General features: G+C 39.2%; 1 protein-coding gene across 1 annotated transcript in view; it reads right to left on the bottom strand.

Annotated features, from left to right (window-relative positions):
* The window catches only part of MORC1 (MORC family CW-type zinc finger 1), a 162059-nt gene that overhangs the window by 34268 nt on the left and 111361 nt on the right, over nucleotides 1-16430 (bottom strand). The window contains exons 18-21 of the mRNA XM_041748544.1: nucleotides 14282-14304; nucleotides 11640-11672; nucleotides 10421-10666; nucleotides 9771-9867 (exon numbers count right to left, since the gene is read on the bottom strand). Coding sequence (XP_041604478.1) covers nucleotides 9771-9867; nucleotides 10421-10666; nucleotides 11640-11672; nucleotides 14282-14304 — 399 coding nt within the window. The remainder of the gene's footprint in view (nucleotides 1-9770; nucleotides 9868-10420; nucleotides 10667-11639; nucleotides 11673-14281; nucleotides 14305-16430) is intronic.

The following is a 16430-nucleotide window of genomic DNA, read 5'->3' as shown; positions in this document are numbered from 1 at the left end:
ATGTCTTTTTTTAGCCCCAGAAAGTGCCACATTCTGGGCTAGACACTGGAGGTTACATCTTTCATAGCAAATACAGGGCTTCCCATTGCCAAACTCTTAAAATACATCTGTCAACGATGATCTAGCCATCAAATTTTTTTAAATGTATGCAGATTGGGAAAATGAAATGCCATCTGCCAATCTGCTCTTGAGACCAGGTGCAAGCCAAAAAAGACCTAAATGACCACAGAGGACAAAAAGGTTCAAGTCAGGCCAACCAAAAAGGTAGTATGGTTCTTGGTTATTAACTAGGCAAGTCTAACCCAACTTGAAGTAACCATGACAGATGTTCTTTTACTGTTCTAGCAACCTGGGGTTTGCCATTGATATTCAGAGCAGAAACAGGAAAAAAAAGATTATTATAAAATATGGAAAAACAACAAATACTAGTATTTAGGAAGAAGGTAACCTGTTTCATATTAGAGTCAGAAAATATGCATAATGTCAATTTGGAGCACATGCTCTCCGAAGATGAATAAAAGCATGCACATGTGCAACAAAAAGTTGGTACTTTCACACTCTGGCTTGAGTCTCAGAAATTATTCCCATTCAACTTCTCTGACTTACTGTTGGCATTGATAATGTCATTCCCCTGGTATTCCTGAATTTTGAAGCTTTCTTCAAATTGATCATTTGCTTTCCTGACCATCTGCTGTAGGCTGGCAAGCTAATTTTCCCAATCACCTCTCAGAACAGACCCCCTAGGACATCTAATCTGCATAGTCTCTTCCTTTATCTCATCTGGTAACATAACTTGAGACTGTTACCTCTTTGCTAGGATGCTCGGTAGTCTAGTTCCTCTGTTTTGCTTTTATTTTTATGGCTTCTTTAAGCATGGTGCAGTGCCAATTGATCAGATGGCTTAATTTTGAGGGGCAGCAATGGGGTATGAGGTTCATATGCCAAATTTTTGCCTGGAGTAAAGCTGAATTGCCAATATATCACATAGCAGCGCTCTCGCGTTTTTAATTGAACTTAAGACAAATTCTTAATTACAACTGTACCACAGGGTAATGATCTAGTAAAGCAGAAACTATAGCAACCTTTACTCAGACATTGATTCCCCCCTGACAGAGGCTCAGCATCTATAAGAGGTGACCTAAAAGAATGTCTGCTTCCTTCCCATTTGGGGTTAACTGGGACAAAATTTGAACTTTACACATGGGTTTGGAAATGCCTGAGACAGAGTTCAGGATCAAGAGAAGACAGGGTATGTATTTCGAGCCTGAAGATGAAAAATAATAGGATTTTCTGGAGGCCAAAGGTCAGGTAACACCAGCCCACGGAAGGGGTTGGTGATCAAGTTATGACCACAACCATGTTACTACAAGTGGTCATTCTGGATGAGGAGAAGATTCTCCTTTCCAGGAATCATCCCTGGGATGATGATCCTGATGATTTCTATGTGAGTCTGGGGTTCCTGGAAAGAGAAGAGCCAGGTCTTAAGCAGAAAATAACTTTAATGGAAAGGTCATATTTAAGGTGGATAACAGGAGAAATGAATTAAAGGGAAGTTAGCTTAATGTGGGCAAGGAGGATGGATTGATTTTTTTTTTTTTTTAATGAATTCAGGACTCTTGCCTGGAGAAGGCCCATCTATGGAATGCAAGAAACCTGTCTATGCCAAAATGCTGAATGTTAATCAATGCGGTATTTATTTGTACCTTGAAATCCTCAGCCCTGAGTAAAGTGTATCTGTGTACTCCAACCAATGGGCTGGGTGAACGAATATGGGGGACAGTATACGGAGATGGATGATAAAGGGAGAAGTCATAAGGAGATGTGGTTAAGAAAGTGGGAGCTCAAACTGAACAGCTAGGGTTCAAGGTGACCACTTCCTGGCAGTGTGATCCTGAGCAAGTTTATTTTCCTTGCCTGTAAGATGGAGAGGAAAAGAGAATTTATCCCTCAATTTACAAAGAAAATTAGGTGAGATTATACAAGTGAAGCACAGTACCTAAGTTTCATCATGGCAACAAAGAAAGAGGAAAGGGTCACCCCACTAAAACACACATACACAGGCACACACTCACAGTACAATTTCAGAATGGTTTTACAGGGTCAGAGATAATAAATCTGGGTCACATTAGTTACCTTGAAGTGGTGGAGGGAACTGTACCTGTGCTGACAAGATTATGAAAAATAATGAAAGAAGTTTGCTGCAGGGCAAACAGATAGCCCCACACGTAATGTCTCCAAAGGTCCAACGGGGAGGCTACCCAGGGCATTTTGAAGGGGTTTAAGATGTTCTTAAAAAATTCTTCATTATTTTCATGACAGTTTTTTAATTTCTAAAAAATGCCTAGAGTTTTAACTGAATCCCAGTTGGAGACTTCCACAGTACCAAATGACATGCAAGGTCTTACCAAGAACACTCTTATTTCATGGACTTTGAAAATGAATAGACTGCGCTGGCTAAAAGGCCAAGCATAAATTAATATTGAGAAGGGAAAAAAAAATGCCACAGAGGTGACACCAGCAAACTATTGGATCAGAAGCAACTAGAGAAAAGGAAAATGAAGCCCAGTGCCACATAAATGATCTGGGAGCATGTTAAGTGTGAGACATGGTGGAGAACAAAAAGACAAACATTAAAAATGACTAGAAAATGAGCATTATCTCAATGAGAAAAGAAATAAAACCAAAGAATATGTTTTTTTTTAAATAGCTTCAATAGACCATGGGCCTTGGAGAGAAAAGAATATGAAGAACATTCAATCAAGCATGAGGTGGAATGAGAACAGGAGGAATTTAGGAAAAGAGGTCAAGCTGTCGTAACCCTAAGCCACAGCTGATGAAATGACGTAGAACGGATGCTAACATGGCAGCAGTAATTGGCAGTGCTCAGATTCGAGAGAGGTCTGAAAAGCCATCAATGCTCTCATCATTTCAGGTGAAGGTGTGCAACTGTTGGTAGGAGAGCCAGCGTGAGGTGTGCCCAGAGCTTGGAGGAGAGAAAAATGAAGCACGCTACTATAAAAAACAAAATCCTTTCAGAAGGCAGATGGACAGACACAGCCAAGGAAAGAATGTGCTTACCACAATGGACTTGTTCTCCATATGAAAAAGGGACACCTAGGAGCGCAGGTGAGACAGGGCCTGGGTGCTGGGCTAGTGCCCGTTTAGTGGTAGAGTCGGTCACAGTGGCAACACTGTCACTATCGTGCTCTTGGGGGGAGGTGGACGCGGCAGCCTGCCTTAGCTGGAAGCCTTTTAAATATTCAGGCCCATAACTCACCAGCACCTGTCAGACTGTAATCGGCCAGCCCAGGCAGACTGGCATAAAGAGAGAGAGTGCACAGTGTAGGTCAGCGTGTGCCTTCCGATTGGGTAGAGGCTGTATTTATCTTTTGAATGACCCAACTACTATTATGATACTATGCAACAGTCTCATCAGTTTGGATAATGTAAAATCATCCCTGTGAGATGGGCTTTCTGTGATGTGCTGAACATATATTTCTAAGCCTGTTACACTTGAAAATAAGGCCCTGGGCCCCAGTAAATTCACCAAAACAATAAAAACCACCTGGTTGCAAGGGAGTGAGAAGTGTCCTGTGTAGTAGCTAATTCCTCTTCTCTAAGTGAGAACCTCTTGCAGCACTGTTAGCCCTGAGTGTCTTCCTTCTTTAAATGAGTCAGGGACAGAGTCAGAATTAAAGCACATACACACACACGCATGTAAGCACTATAGGTAGAAGAGAACTGGGTAGAGCCCAGGGGTTAAGAAGAATCATTTTTTAACTTCCGAGTTTAAGAAAAGTACGTACAAACATCCAGAAGCAATTATCTCCTACTAGAATTACTGCAACTATAGCCAAACACAGAAATTATGTGCATCTGTGGATAATTCGTATTTATCTAAATAAATTAGGCACCCTGAGTTTGAGAACAGACTTCCTGCTAGGATCAATGGGGCACAAATAAACCCTACCACACACATGTGTGTGCATAGGACACAACATAAAACTTGAGAAATATTACATTAAAAACCCATGACAATTTTAATATAAACGTCATATCTAATTTATGAAATAGTACTTGCTAAAAGGCGTATGCAAAGCTTAGGGAGGTGACGAGGATGGATACGTGAAAAACATGCCAACAAAGTTCTGGAAAGCAGGCCGTGACTAGTACTGCTCACAGGTGCAGCTGCATCACGTCCTGCTTCAAAAAGGCGGTGGTGCTCTTTACAGCACTAGCTGCCCTTCCTCTTCCTTTCTGCTGGCCGATTAAATTTTGACTCTTTTCCTTTTGAAAAATGCTTTGGTGTCTCCTTTCTTCACATCCTGGATTTAGTTGTTCCTTTTTGTCAATATGAATGTTTTTCCTGCTCCCTTTGACAAATTACTCCTAGACCTTCTCAGCGTCCCTTCGGAGGGCTTCTGAAAGCAACGATGGTTTATGGATGGAGTGATGTGATGCCTGGGGGTCAGGGGGCAGGTAGGGAATGCAGGTGAGACGATACTGGCCGTGATCTGGTCACCATGGAGCCACGAAACGGGCACAAAGGAGTTGATGGTACTATGTGTGAAATATCCCATGATGAAAAAAATTTTTTAAAGAAAACCTCCATTATTGTTATACTGTGTACGTACCGTGTACTTTCTGACAATGATTTTCTGTTGACAGGCAGAGAAATTAGGCCGCAGTCAGAAGACATAAGGTCTTTATTGGCTCACTGGTAAATAAAAGTTAATCTACAATTCCAAATAATCCTACCTAAAGGCAAGTACAATGAGACCATGTCCCTTTCTTCTTCTTCTTCTTCTTTTTTTTTTTTGAGAGAGAGAGGATGAAAAAGAGAACACACACACACTCAGGTGGGGGGCAGAGAGAGAATCCTAAACAGGCTCCCTGCCCAGCCGGGAGCCCAACTCGGGCCTCCATCTCACCACCCTGAGATCATGACCTGAACCAAAATCAAGAGTCTGACACGTAACCCACGGAGCCACCCAGGCGAGGCCAGGCCCCTGTCTCAATACTCTCCCTTATATTACGTCAACAAACAGCAACCATCTAGGTGACTAGAGTTATTCTTATTTAAAATTCGGCTATAAGCTCCTTGCCGATCTAAGTAAAAAGAGAACTACAGTGAGCGATACAGTTCATATTCCGATAAAAAGAAGCACCAAATAGCCTTTTTTCTTGACATTAAATTCTGATGTCTAAATGAACTCTTAAATTACAGTACAAAGAACATTAAATGGCATAACGGACAACGTCTGTCACGTGGCTTTGCAGATGAAGTGTTCCTCACGTGGCCAGTCCTTGAGTCAGTTCTTTCTAAATACCAAAGGCTTTCTTCCTTACTTTGATCAGTGAGACAAAGCAACTCTGCTGCGATCTACAGAAGAGTCAGATACATAGTTCTTCGATAAGGACCACCAAAGTCAGAATCAGGGATACATAATCTAGAGGATAAACAAATACATTTGTATTTCTTTAATAGATTTCTCTAGGGCTTTTGGCAGTGGCCTAAGGTAAGTCAGTTAAGTCACTTTCTGGTGGGGATCCATACTATGACTTATAGAAAGGGTCATATGCTTAGGGCATGAAGAGTTCAGGATGACCTTCAAGTTATAGATATAATTTATATGGGTTTGCATACTATTAAATCTTTCTCACCCTGACTACTAATGTGAAAAGTATCATGAACTAGTGGTCTGGAGGTACAAATCCCAGTTCTATTTTCACTAGTTCCTGTGTAACCTTGGATATGTAACTTTTCTGAGTCTTGTTTCTTCATCTAAAAACTAGGTTATTAAATGTTTCACAGTTACTTTGAGGTACTAGTATGACATGCTTCTTAAATTCCTTTAATCTTCATGAATGTGAATCAAACTCAAGGTGTCATTTAACCTATAAAATTTATCCCACCAAGATTATATCTGGATCACTGTCACTTGTTTCAACTCCAATCAAAGCCTTGCACTCCTGCATAATGTTTTGACTCTGCTTCCTATTCATTTTCCAAGATATTAACAGAAGATATATAAGGGTTAGTAGCAATCACTGGTATACATTAAGCCACATTTATTCAGCCTCTATTCACTTCCGTACAGAAGCAAACTTCTGTGGGATAAACAGGAAATTCAATTTCTGATCTTTACCCTTAAGAGGCATGTGATTTAAATAAGCACTTGTAAAAGTTAAATAACAATACACAACAATAAAAAAAAAAAGAGTATCATGAGGCAAGTTAACTGTGAAATGAGTGGCTGTAGACTATGGGGCTCCACAGTGAATCAAAGGGCTTATAGTATTTTGCAAATGATCTCCATGAATTACTGCCCATACTGCCCATAAATAATGTCTGACATGGATATACACGTTGTTCTTAAAATTTATGTATATGTTGCTGTAGGGACATAAGACATGCATTCACTTCAAAATATCTCTGCTGGCTTTCTCTTCTGTCGTTCTTAATCAACAGATACTAGGCATGCCTGGTATTACATGAGATGTCTGCAGTCATTTTTTAAAAACAAGTCCTCATATTTGAAAAGATGGGAAACACCTGGTACAAAAAAAAAAAAAAAAACGTGTGATGCAGGGAGAAGTCTCCTTTGACTAGAATGGCTACAGGTAGACTCTCAGCTTCTGGGGAGCAAGAACTGTGTCAATCTGAGCCCTTAGCACCTGGCCCAGCATAAATGCTTAACATGTGTTTGTTCAGTGGAACAGATTAACGAAAGGCACTGAGAGAAAATTAAAAGGAATTAACATCTGCAGATGTAGGAAACAACAAGAATATTATTTTTACTGGGAGTCTTGCTTTCAGGAGATGGGGGAAACATGGTTTAGGATGAAGAAGGTAGAACCTTCTGAGAAACACATGGGTGTGATTAAAACAATTCTCTAGGAAGAACAATTAATTACCTGGGTTAATAAAGCCAAACTGTGGTACATTTAAGCTAAAACATTAGCTAATTGCAGAGCCACTGTTATCAAGCTTTCAGAGCACATTGTAAGACTGACGTGGAGTATATCTGCCTTCCTAATTCCATGAGCTTTCTAAACCTCCTCTGGTAGTGGTAATGCCCGGTGTGCTTATTAGACAGGATATTAGGTATTTACTGCAAATAATCCTCAAGTAATTACAAGTTGTTTCAGTTGCAGTTTAAAACTTGGTTGGCTAAACTCATTTTTCAAATGTTAGGGAATTTCAGAGTCTCCTGATCTCTGCCTCGATTCTAGATTTTTGTCTAGAGTATCTTCTGAAGTGAAATTATCTTACATTTCCGAAAGTTGACATACAAACTCTCTCCATGTCTTCACCTTCTTCTTGCTAATAATTCCATTCTAATCTGGTTTCCATCCCCTTCATGTCAACAAAAAACAACAAAATTCTTCCTGAGATCATCCCTAGTACCCCTAAGTCGTTAAGTAAATGGACATTTTCAGGCCTTTCAATAGAATCTAACCTCTCTGACTACCTCTCCTTGAACTGACATTTTCTCCCTCTTGGCTTTACTGATGAAACAAGCACCTGGTATGTCCTCTTCCTGTCCGGCCATTCCTTCACCATCCCCTGGGCATGTTCACCCCGACAGCCAGCCCCTAGATGGGAAAATCCCTCAGCCTTCTGTCTAGTTTCTCTTCTCTGCTTACTCTTACTCCTCCCTTGGCATGTCCTCTTCGAGGCTTCAAACTACAGAAACTGATTGCCCCTCACAGGCCCAGCCACTTTCTAGGATTCTCTATTTCAAAGAATGGGACCACCATCCAACCAGGTGCAAGAGCCAGAAACTGTCCTAGCCATTTCCCTCTGCTTCACCTTCTAAACCCAAAACATCACCAGCGTGGGTCAGTGTCCCCCTCCTCAAGACAAACACACAAGGAACACACACACACACACACACACACACACACACACACACACACACTCCTCTCTGCGTCACCACCATGACCCCAGCCCAAGCTGCCAGTGCTTCCCCACCAGACCGCTGTTAACAGCTCCCCCGACTGCCCACACATGGCAGGCTTCTACGCTCAGCCAGCAATCTTTTCTAGAGAAAAATATAATCACATCACTTCCATTCAATGGTGTCCCATTGCTTTTAGGATACATGCAAAACCCCTTGTCAAAGCCTAGAGGACCTGCATGGTTCTGCTCACTCCTACGCATCTCCCACCTTAGCCCCTTTCCATCTCCACCCTGCCAGAGCTTCTTTGCTTTCTTAAGATACTCTTTTTCACCAGCGTCCTTTTTTCACACGTGTCCGCATTGTTTGGAAATGCTCTTCCTCTCTTTTTACCAACTGGAACTCAAGCCTAAAAATTCAGTCATCATTTTTTCAGGATTTTTCATCATTTTTTTCCAATCTTCCCAGGCAGGGTCAAATCCCCTATTACAAGTACTCATGCTACTAAGTCATTAAAAACTGCCATAATAGTAGTTTACATTTGTCTGATTACTGGAATCTCTGGCTCTAGGTAAGTTTAACATGGGTAGGGACCGTGTGTGGGTATGCTCACAGTTAAATCCCCCATAGTTGGCTAGCATACTGAATGGTATACATAACAGATGATTTCATACACACACCTCACACTTAATGAATCTCTATATTGAAAGTCTAAAGTGTTTTAACACCTGTGCACACTTCAACTTCTCAATCATTTATATGTTTTAACAGTTTGCAACCTACTCATAAAATATGCCAACAAATTCCAAATCTTGAAATTGTCCAGTTAACAAATGGAAATCAGGGTTAAAAGAGATATGACTATAAAGTGATATAACAATTTTTATATTATAAACATGCAGTATTTTAGACATGGCAAAGGTTAAATAATTATCTCCTGAATCTATAAACTTGTATGTATATAATTCAAAGTAACTATGACAAATAATTCTGTCAATTATAAATAGGTTTTTTTCTATAGCCTCAAAGAAAGATTTAGGGCTCAAATTTCAAAATCACAGGGAGCTGGATTTCAAATATTTTAAGAGAATGAGCTACCCAAAAATGTAATGAGAAAGGCGACCTTAGGAGGTAATAAGTTTCTGTCACTAAAGATTTTCTAGAAGAGTCTATATGCTGTTTGTCAAAGATTTTATAAAAGAACATGTGAGATATTTCTGCAGTGTAACAATTGTTCAGGATAATTCCTTTTGAAAGAACATTGCCTAAAACATCTTGTCCCCCATAATGCTTAACACAGTATCTCTACACAAGGCAAAGTTCAGTAGATATTTGTTGATCAAATTAGTTTACTGCTTTCAGAGCCTATGGCAATGCATTTGAATATTTTCTCTGGTAACTCATCTCTACCCTTTAAAGGTAAATTTAGTTTTGGGATATAGTAAGAAGGCATTAGAAATCAAATTTGCTAAACAAGGCAGATAAACTAGACAATGCATTTTTCCTTATAAAAAATTTTAAATGGCAGTGAGATATTGTCCGTTACAACCTCCAGCTGAATCTGGCACAAGGTAAATGACCATTCAATCATAGGTATTCTTATTATTATAAGCTAAATCTGAGAACAAGTTCTCAAAAAGGAATTAAATAAGAATAATATTGTCAGAATGAAGGTGAAACAAATTCATTTGGAATTTGTGGGGTGGTACATTTGTTAAAATCAGTCTTACCACTTAAATGTATTATCGAGTTTATATCCCATTTTTCCAGAACCTTGACTACTGGGTGAACTACCTATTATAAAATTTGGCTCAGCATTTTTGCTCTAAAGCACTGAATGCAGAATCCTCAAGATTACAGTCTTACTCTCTATGAATCTAAACACAGATTTTAAATCCTCTTCCCATGCAGGCACTCTTTGGGGCCCTTCATTTGGCTGAGCATAACATACTGTGCTGATGTGCTGATATGAGACATCTGACATTTCCTCCAAAAGAGAACAAAGAAGAAAAAATAGAAATTTGGACCTTATTATGCTGAGTGAAGTAAGTCAACTGAAGAAGGACAATCATCATATGGTTTCACTCATATGTGGAAGAATATAAGAAATAGTGAAAGGGACCATAAGGGAAGGAGGGGAAACTGAGTGGCAAAAAAAAAAATCTGAGAGGAAGACAAACCATGAGCAACTCCTAACTCTGGGAAACGAACAAAGGGTTGCAGAAGGGGAGGTGGGTGGGGAGATGGGGTAACTGGGTGAAAGGCACTAAGGAGGGCACTTGATGGGATGAGCACTGGGTGTTATACTATATGTTGGCAAATTGAATGTAAATAAAATTTAAAAATTAATTAAGAAAAAGAAAGAAATTGGGACCTTGTCCTGGAAACTGAGAGACAATATGCATGTATGCTATAATTAGAGTGCCTTAAAAACATGACAATGAAGCAAAACTTTACCTAATGCTATTTCTAGAATAAATTAATTACTATACATCTGTGGATAAGAAAAGAAAAACAAATACCTGGGACCTCTGGGCTAGTCGGGTGTTTTCCGGCAGGGCTGCTGGATGTCTTTGTTGAGGCTTCACTTTCTTCTGTGTAGACTTCTTCATTTTAGTGTCCAAAACATACTCCACATCAGAGTCCAAACCTTCTGTGTTTGTCTTCCTGCCTCTGTGGCTGACAGAAAGCTCAAAGGATTCAAGAGACTCTTCATTCAAGTCATCACCCCAAGGCCTGAATTTCTGTGTTTTCGTACTTTCCTTAAATAATAAAGATCATGCTTTCATTATTTGGTAGCCACCTTATTTATAATTAATTATAATTTCCCTCAAAACCTGATGGTATTGGGTGATACTTATTACTCATAAACACTTTAAAAACACTTTAAAAAGCAGAGCTGTAGAAGATGGGCTTTAGCAAGAGTATATCATTGTGATGGCTCATTCAGAATTCAATTCCGTAGAGCTGGCCTCAGCCAAGAAATCTTCTGATTCTGAGGATGCAGAAGACTTACGGATGGAGAACACAGTGTGCTTCCTGACTTCCTCCCAGCAGAGGTTTACTTGCCTTTGGTTCCCTGGTGCAAGCATGTCAGTAATCTAGCTCAGGGCTGGCTGGGATTTACCAATCCTATCATCTGCCTGTTACGAAGTATGAATAACTAAAGTTGCAGAGTTTTCCACGTGTGCTCATACACGTTTGTGTGTGATTGGTATAACTGAAAAGCCCTACAGGTTCAAAAATATTCTCTCTAAAATGTAAACTTCAGATAACAGACATTAGAAGAATATAATGTAATTGGACATTTGGGAAACACAAAGAAACAATGTGGGAATTACATAGACAACATATTTCTAGGCAAATACATATCCATAGACTGAATTAGTCAATGTCTCTCTCTATATATATGATTACATACTTACACAGACACATATATAAACCATAGAAAATATGGAAAATACATTAAAATATCTAAAATGGTCATCAACTCCAGACAGTAAGATAATGGGAGATTTAAATTCTCTTATGTATCTCTTATTTACTTTATTCTGTAAGTTTTTCCTATTAAACATGTATCACTCTAATAAAACCAAAAAATAATAGTTAAAAATATGTATTAGTGCTTCACTCTCTGAACCTCATTAATGATGGTGACACTTGGCCCTTGATAAAATCTTACCCTTCATATGGGAAACATGACACAAATGGCTAAATCCTACTTTAATTATTCACCTTAGATGTTGAAGTTTGGCAGGTAGTAGTGAACTCAGTGATCCTACTTGTTGGTACAAACAGGCTTTTATAGAAAAAAAATCATTAGACGAATGTAAGTAAAAAGACCTTTCAACTGGAATATTACAATAATTCAATAATCTTCATTTATTAAAGGAGTGTCAAGATTGCACATCCTGCCTGATAATTTAAGGGGTCCCTTTTAGTTTAGATAAGCTGCAACAGTGTTGTGATTAGTGGCAACTGGGTAACCTAAGAGAATGCAATGGTTTGTCAAAGCATCACAGACCAGATATCTCATGAGCAATTTCAGGGCATGACTGTATCAAATATGTCTCCACAGCCCCTGTCTCTTTTCTCTGGAGACCCTTTGTTCCCTGCTTGCAGGTCCCAGCATCTGGAATGAATCCTGACCTGCAGCAATAGCTCTGTCTAGTTCAGAGCTCGGGGCCGGAGCTTCAAGGGACTTTTGAGGGTAGACTGCCTTTGATTGTGTCCCTAATAACTGGATGCTGCTTGTACTTAGAGGCACATCTAGAGTGAGAGGAAGCATTTGCTCTCCCTGAAAAAAAAAAAAAACCTTTAAAACTAGTATTTTGCGATGATGATGGTCATGTTAAAATGACGGGATGTTAATGAAACAGAGAGAAGATGGAGAATAATACAGGACCTGCACCCAGGCTCAGGTCCACTCCCCTTGGGATATGACCCAAGTTAGGGGTCTGCTTGGACCTCCTTTATGGTAGTACATCCATTAATGTTTACTGTGCCACAAACACCAGTGTGGTAACCAGCTCAATGGCCAGATTCTCTAGGACATTAAAATTTACTTTCCTCTTCTAAGTATCCTTCCCCCTCAAAACTGGGAGTCCTGACTGATTAAAGGTTGGTTCTGCTCTCTGCTGAAAACTTTTCTGATGTGGATGGCCTGCACGGATTTTGAAATGGTCCCTTTTTCTCTGTCCTGAGACCCAAATGCCTCTTGGAACATTCCATAAACTGCAGGTATCTTTCAAGACAACCCTTCCAAAATGGAATTATTTTACTTCTATACCACATCACCCTCAACCGGTACTTCCTGGTGCATTTCCTCTCCTGATTAGCGACATCACCAAACACCCAGACATCATGGCTAAGCTAGGTTATCTTTGGGCCATCGTTACTCTCAATCCTCTCCACCTAATCACTGAGGAACTTTACGGATTTTTCCACTTCAATCTTTGAAGACTAAAATTTTATACTAGCCTCAAGTCATCAAATTGTTTAAAGCTTTTTATCATCTCTTGATTGAACTATTTTCTATCATCTTGTTTTTCTTGCTTCTAGTTCACTTCTCCTGATCCTCCAAAGAATTCATTGCTTTATCTTCTATAAACTCATAGCATTATTTCTTTTTGTTTTGTTTTTTATTGGACAACATTTAGCATAACACCCAGTGCTCATCCTGCCAAGTGCCCCGCTCAGTGCCCATCACCCACTCACCCCAACCCTCCGCCTATCTCCCTTTCCACTACCCCTTGGTCATTTCCCAGATTTAGGTGTCTCTCATGTTTTTTCACCCTCACTGATATTTTCACTCATTTTCTCTCCTTTCCCTTTCACTAATTTTTATATTCCCCAAATGAATGAGACCATATAATGTTTGCCCTTTTCTGATTGACTTATTTCACTCAGCATAATACCCTCCAGTTCCAGCCATGTCGAAGCAAATCGTGGGTATTTGTCGCTTCTAATGGCTGAGGAATATTCCATTGTATACATAGAGCACATCTTCTTTATTCATCATCTTTTGATGGACACCGAGGCTCCTTCCACAGTTTGGCTAGTGTGGACATTGCTGCTATAAACATCAGGGTGCAGGTGCCCCGTCATTTCACTGCATCTGTATCTTTGGGGTAAATCCCCAGCAGTGCAATTGCCGGGTTATAGGGCAGATTTATTTTTAACTTTTTGAGGAACCTCCACACGGTTTTCCAGAGTGGCTGCACCAGTTCCCATTCCCACCAACAGTGCAAGAGGGTTCGCCTTTCTCCACATCCTCTCCAACATTTGTTGTTTCCTGTCTTGTTAATTCTCCCCATTCTCACTGGTGTGAAGTGGGATCTCATCGTGGTTTTGATTTGTATTTCCCCGATGGCCAGTGATGCGGAGCATTTTCTCATGTGCTTGTTGGCCATATCTATGTCTTCCTCTGTGAGATTTCTGTTCATGTCTTTTGCCCATTTCATGATTGGATTGTTTGTTTCTTAGCTGTTGATTTTAATAAGTTCTTTATAGATCTTGGAAACTAGCCCTTTATCTGATAGGTCATTTGCAAATATCTTCTCCCATTCTGTAGGTTGTCTTTGAGTTTTGTGGACTGTTTCTTTTTCTGTGCAGAAGCTTCTTATCTTGATGAAGTCCCAATAATTCATTTTTGCTTTTGTTTCTCTTGCCTTCATGGATGTATCTTGCAAGAAGTTGCTGTGGCCAAGTTCAAAAAGGGTGTTGCCTGTGTTCTCCTCTAGGATTTTGATGGATTCTTGTCTCACATTTAGATCTTTCATCCATTTTGATCTTTGTGTCTAGTGTTAGAGAGTGGTCTAGTTTCATTCTTCTGCATGTGGATGTCCAATTTTCCCAGCACCATTTATTGAAGAGACTGTCTTTTTTTCCAGTGGATAGACTTTCCTGCTTTGTCGAATATTCGTTGACCATAAAGTTCAGGGGCCACTTCTGGGTTCTCTATTCTGTTCCATTGATCTATGTGTCTGTTTTTGTGCCAGTACCACACTGTCTTGATGACCACAGCTTTGTAGTACAACCTGAAATCTGGCATTGTGATGCCCCCAGCTCTGGTTTTTTCTTTTTTCTTTTTTTTTTTTTTAATTAATTTTTATTGGTGTTCAATTTACCAACATACAGAAAAACACCCAGTGTGGTTTTCTTTTTCAATATTCCCCTGACTATTCGGGGTCTTTTCTGATTCTACACAAATCTTAAGATGATTTGTCCAACTCTCTGAATAAAGTCCATGGTATTTTGATAGGGATTGCATTAAATGTGTAAATTGCCCTGGGTAGCATAGACATTTTCACAATATTAATTCTTCTAATCCATGAGCATGGAATATTTTTCCATCTCTTTGTGTCTTCCTCAATATCTTTCAGAAATGTTCTGTAGTTTTTAGAGTATAGATCCTTTACCTCTTTGGTTAGGTTTATTCCTAGGTATCTTATGCTTTTGGGGGCAGTTGTAAATGGGATTGACTCCTTAATTTCTCTTTCTTCTGTCTCATTGTTAGTGTATAGAAATGCCACTGATTTCTGGGCATTGATTTTTGAACCTGCCACATTGTCGAATTGCTGTATGAGTTCTAGCAATCTTGGTGTGGAGTCTTTTGGGTTTTCTATGTATCATGTCATCTGCAAAGAGGGGGAGTTTGACTTCTTCTTTGCCAATTTGAATTTTAAAAACATATTATGAGTAGCTATATGCCAATAAATTAGGCAATCTAGAAGAAATGGACACATTTCTGGAAAACCACAAACTACCAAAACCGGAACAGGAAGAAATAGAAAACCTGAACAGGCCAATAATCAGGGAGGACATTGAAGCAGTCATCAAAAACCTCCCAAGACACAAAAGTCCAGGGCCAGATGCTTCCCAGGGGAATTCTATCAAACGTTTAAAGAAGAAACCATACCTATTCTACTAAAGCTGTTTGAAGAGATAGAAAGAGATGGAATACTTCCAAACTCGTTCTATGAGGCCAGCATCACCTTAATTCCAAAACCAGACAAAGACCCCACCAAAAAGGAGAATTATAGACCAATATCCCTGATGAACACAGATGGAAAAATTCTCAACAAGATACTAGCCAGTAGGATCCAACAGTGCTTTAAGAAGATTATTCACCAGGACCAAGTGGGATTTATCCCTGGGATGCAAGCCTTGTTCAATACTCATAAAACAATCAATGTGATAGATCATATAAACAAGGGAAAAAACAAGAACCATATGATTCTCTCAATAGAGGCAGAGAAAGCATTTGACAAATACAGCATCCATTCCTGATCAAAACTCTTCAGAGTGTAGGGATAGAGGGAACATTCCTCAGCATCTTAAAAGCCATCTACAAAAAGCTCACAGCAAATATCATTCTCAATGAGGAAACACTGGGAGCCTTTCCCCTAAGGTCAGGAACAAGACAGGGATGTCCACTCTCACCACTGCTATTCAACATAGTATTAGAAGTCCTAGCCTCAGCAATCAGGCAACAAAAAGACATTAAAGGCATTCAAATTGGCATTATTTCTTTTTAGATGTTTATGCATATAATAAATTCATATGAAACATACATATTTAAAAGTATTATTTTTTTTAAAGTCTCCTTACTGCTCCATTTCATTTGTCCAGTTCACAATCCACTATTTTTATCTTTCCAGAAATTTGTTTATACTTCATACAGAAGTATATATAAGTAAGTTTTCCTCACTTTTTTTCAGGTAGGGAAAAATGGTAGTATACTGTATATGCAGTCTGCATCTTACTTTTTCAGTAAAGATACATCCTAAAGATCTTTATTAGTACTTAAAAAACTTTTCTTTACAGGTTCATCATATTCTAATGCACAAAAATTGGTTTAACCAGACCTTTTTCTAAACATTTAGGCCTTCTCAATATTTTACTCTACAAAGTATTTTGTAATGACATATAAAATAGGTAATTTTGTAAATAGATAATTTTATATTTGTATAAGTATGTATATATGATCAATTTCTAAAAGTGCAATTTCTGGATCAAAAGGTT

This window comes from Vulpes lagopus, chromosome 1, assembly GCF_018345385.1.
Source record: "Vulpes lagopus strain Blue_001 chromosome 1, ASM1834538v1, whole genome shotgun sequence".
NCBI classification, from domain to species: Eukaryota; Metazoa; Chordata; class Mammalia; order Carnivora; family Canidae; genus Vulpes; species Vulpes lagopus.
Note: the sequence above shows the minus strand (reverse complement) of the source record. Positions and strands in the feature narration are given on the sequence as shown.